At 36.2% G+C, this 4,491-nt stretch overlaps 1 protein-coding gene across 1 annotated transcript in view; it reads left to right on the top strand.

Annotated features, from left to right (window-relative positions):
• SCAF4 (SR-related CTD associated factor 4) overlaps positions 1-4,491 on the top strand; it is a 36,767-nt gene that overhangs the window by 13,308 nt on the left and 18,968 nt on the right. The window contains 2 exon segments of the mRNA XM_019473072.1: positions 1,510-1,700; positions 3,566-3,666. Of these exon segments, the coding sequence (XP_019328617.1) occupies positions 1,510-1,700; positions 3,566-3,666 (292 nt within the window).

The following is a 4,491-nucleotide window of genomic DNA, read 5'->3' as shown; positions in this document are numbered from 1 at the left end:
TGGACTAGATGACCTTTAGAGGTCCCTTCCAACCCAAAGTATTCTATGATTCTGTTCTATGATTCTGTGGTTCTAAATTAGTGAAAGTTCTTACAGTGAGGGTATGTATTATATCAAGTATTGGATTTTAACATGAGGAGCTTAAGTGTGTCATGTCCAAAGACTTGAAAATGCTTTACTAATTCTGTACGGAGTACTGAGGAGAGTTATGCTGATTATCTGGAGCTCAGAGAATCTGGTGCTGTGCTGCCAAATCTACTGTGGGGGTGGTAACTTCTAACTGAGATGACAGTAAATAGCTGAGAGGTGAGCTAACTCCTTGAACTATTGGTGGAGCTCATTTTCAGTGCCTTAGGACATAGTCCTGTTACCTGTATTTCGAGTTGGCTTCTTGGGTGCCCCACTCGGCATACTTCCTTTGGGGTTGTTTCTTGTAAGTGCCCAGTTGTGCTGTACAAGTTGGATTCTATGACTAAATGCCAGAAGACACATGTAGCAAAAGAGTCCATTTCAATTTAATCTAAGGATTAATTACAAGAAATTACTGTCTGCGTATTATTCTCTGTATGGACAACAGTAGTGAAATTTCTTGGTAAAGTCGAAACTGTCAAGGGCTTTACTTGAATTCCCTTTCTGGAAGAGAGGAAAAAAGAGACCCTTTCAATCTCTTACCTCTGAGGGGCGTTGTGTATAAATACAGCTAAATGTTGTATGTACTTCAGTGCAGTGGTAATGAGAAACAGATTAGTGACTCCTAAGATGTGTGAACCCCTGAAGTCGTCTGCCTTCTAAGGAAAATTGGTTATCTATACAGTTCTCTTTTATTAGTAGAGAGTAATTTCCATGCCCAACAGTACTGAGTAAATTTTAGGGAAGCAGATTATGATAGTTTAATTTTGTCTGTGCTCTAAAGACACTTTTCTTACAAAGAAATCTGTGATCCAGTGAACTATGGGACTTTGCCTGTCACAGAGGCAGTATTTCACATGTCTCAGCTGACCTAACAAATCTGGCTCCAGTATTAAAGCAAAGCTAGCTATGAGTCTTCTCTGCCAAATTTCATATGAGTTTTTTGAAGGTTTACTCTGTCTTCCAGACCTTGCGTGGTTTAGAACTTGAACATGATGTAAAATACAATTTAACTGGCAGAATTTTTTTTTTAATCTCTTTTTTAGTCATTCTTTTGTAAAAGCAATAAACATTTTCCTCATTTAAGCAGATGTAATTTTTTTTCTATGTTAACGTGGACATAGTTGTGGTAGTCAACTTCAATACAAAATTAATAGAAGATAAATTGGAAAACAATCAACTGTTCAGCTGGAGTGCATTAATAAGCTACTGTAATAGTTTATTCTAGTTCTAAATGCATGTGAATGAACTTGGATTTATTTTTTTTTTTTATTGCCTGAACTCTTGCCTGATTATTTAAATAGATACCTGAAATAGTTATCTATCTGTCAATGTCTGGGTCAGAAAGATGGAACATAAATGGTTGTTGGTTTAAACTAGGTCACCTAAAAGGAGACGTTCAAGATCTGGCTCCAGATCTCGGAGGTCACGTCATCGTCGATCTCGATCTCGGTCCAGGGATAGACGCCGACACTCTCCTAAGTCTCGGTCACAAGAAAGACGTGAACGTGAGAGGGAGAGAGAACGCAGGTCAAAAGGCCTTCCTCAGATCAAATCAGAAACTGTTAGTGGTAAGTTTATTCTTTCTCTTTACTGTTGACATAACTCTGCAAATTCTTGTAATACCATTTTTCAGATGCTCAACATCTTCCTGGTTCATGTATGGAACTTTTTTGTCTGTGCCCAGTATTTTCTTTAATGAATTTTAGAGTTCTGTGAAGTTGAAGATCTTACAGTAGATACTATGCCTATGTAAAATAGAATACTAAGAAGACAACATTTCAGAAAAACTGTAAATGTCGAAGAAATACACTTCTTGTATCTATTAGACTTTTTTTTTAAATTTAATGTTGACAAGTCCACTTACCTTCAGTATATGATACCTGCTCAGAATATCCTAGAAGACAACTCTTAATCTCATGTGTGTGCGGTTTTTTAAATTTTTTTGTTTCTTTTTCTTGGGTTTAATGCTATTTGATGTGGGTTCCAAGACTCATCCAAACAGAACAAAAGTAAACTGAACTCTGATTTATTTTCTGAACTGTTGTAAAGCTGGTAAGAATTAAATTCACCACACATCCCTGTACTTCCTTTACTCATAGTAGACAATTTGGCATTTTTGGAATATCTCCAAGTCAGAAATATTTTGGCTGTAAAATGAGGAAAGAAAAAGCTGGAACACCATGTTTTTCTTTTCCTTCCTTCGAGACATAAAAGGTGAAGCAGATTGAGCAACAAGAAGTTGAGTACATTATTACGATTTTTCTAATGATTCAATGTTGTGTGTCTCTCAAACCTGGAGGGGAGCTTTGACCTGGAAAACACACAGGCTAATGTTCGGATATCTGAAATAATCCTGGCTTTGCCTGTGTTTATAGACAAAATGTAGTAGTTGTCTTCTGAATATTCCTGGAGAGTGTGGAATCTTCTCTGGAGTCATCAAGTAAAATGAGAACATTCTTTTTTATATGAGGGACAAAAACTATGGAGTTTTAATTAGCCAAAACCTTGTGAATGACAATACCATTAGTTTAAAAGGACTGCAAAGACTTAGTAGCTGTTCATTAAAAGCTTACTGGCAGTGGTGTAAGATATGCTTTTGCCAACATCTCCCCAGATTCTGTCACCTAATGCTTTTTAGGTTTGCAGTTTTGTATCACCTAGTGGGGAAAACATAGATGAGTATTAAATGTTGCTATAGTAGTCTTCAGTGAATGTGATACTTTGAGCTCATCTGCTGTTTTTATTACCTTGAAGCTTGAAGCGAGATAAGCATGTCGCTTACTCTTTCTTGAAAGAAAAAGCTTGTGTCAATAATTTTTCACTTAACCATAGAAAGAAATGGCACTGAGTAGGTCACTAAAGAGGTTAAAAGTTTGGTTACTCATCGTAGTTGATTGTCACCACATTCTGGAGGAAAAATATTGCTAGTAGTAGCTGTATCACCATAAACAATCTAATTATCATCTTGCCAGTAAGTACCATCCATAACTTGCGATGGTGGCCTGTGGCTTGGATTTCATACTAAGCAGAGTGAGTTACCTAGCTGTGAAATACCCACTGTATGTGTTGTGATATTTCATGGAGCATTGTTAGCAGCAAAGCATATTTTTCCTTTTTATGATCATTTGCAAAGCTCATGATCATCAGAACTTGCAGGTCACTTCAATATTAGTTAACGCGAGAGCTGCTTAGTGAGTGCACTCTAACAGTGATTCTGATGTAGTTGCTGTGGTTAACTGTTAACGCAGCTCCAGGCAGGCAAGAAAAAGAGGTTTCTGTCAAACACTCCTAAAGATTAAAATATGTATTTTAATATCAGCTGGTTTTTTCATTTGAATAACTGACTATTTTGAAATGACTATTTTGACATTCTGGCTTGTGAAATGTGTATTTCCAAGTGCTCTTACAATCTGTGTTAATTCTTTGATTGTAGTTTGTAGTACTACGCTTTGGGTAGGACAACTTGACAAAAGGACAACTCAGCAGGATGTTGGAAGTCTTTTGGAGGAGTTTGGCCCAATTGAATCAATAAATGTAAGTATGAATAGTGCAGTGTAAGCTACTTTGCTGTGCCTTGGTTACAAAAAGTCTTTTCAGATTGTTTTAAGATAGCGTTATTTTTGATATGTTCAAAAGAGTCAAGAGCTCTCATTTCCTATATGGTTGTGTTTTCTAACGTGTAAACTCAATTCATTTGGCTGCTTTGTAGAAAAACAAGAAGGCAGTTGCTTTAGTTTCTTGCAATTTAAAAATGCTTTTGGGGTAATACAAAAGATTATCCCATTTTCATAAAAATCGTGCTTTCTCTGGAGGGAACTGAATGAGAAAGAGCTATTGAGGAGATGGGTACAGAATTACATACTGTGCTACTGAGTTCCTTGTCTGCTCCATTTTGTTTGATTATAGAGATGTGGACTCTCAGCTGGTGTTCTTGTTTCTCTTCTGTCATTTTAGTCATAAGCATGGAGAACTATTGTTAGGCTTTGCTGTATTTAAGGATATTTTTATATATAAATGATAGCTGTTCCAGTAGCTATAAAATTTCATTTAAACAAACAAACAAAAAGAAGTGACTGTAATTTTCTTCCTATTCCCAAATTTTGTAAAACAACACAGAAGTTCTTGCTCAAATGCATTACAAATAATAAAAATTACTACAAAACTGCAGATAAAACTGAATGTGGAGGTACAGCTGGCAGCTTGTGGTATATGGAATGAAGTGGGGTATTAAAGTGTCTTGTTTCTTCCAACAAAGTAACTAATTGCCAGATCACAGCATTTACATGAACACTACTGTTTAACAATTTTAAAGGATTGAATATACAACGGTTGTCCATACTCTCACACGGTAGAGTTAAA

Source organism: Aptenodytes forsteri, unplaced genomic scaffold (genome assembly GCF_000699145.1).
Source record: "Aptenodytes forsteri isolate BGI_AS27 unplaced genomic scaffold, ASM69914v1 Scaffold2, whole genome shotgun sequence".
Classification (NCBI taxonomy): Eukaryota; Metazoa; Chordata; class Aves; order Sphenisciformes; family Spheniscidae; genus Aptenodytes; species Aptenodytes forsteri.
Note: the sequence above shows the minus strand (reverse complement) of the source record. Positions and strands in the feature narration are given on the sequence as shown.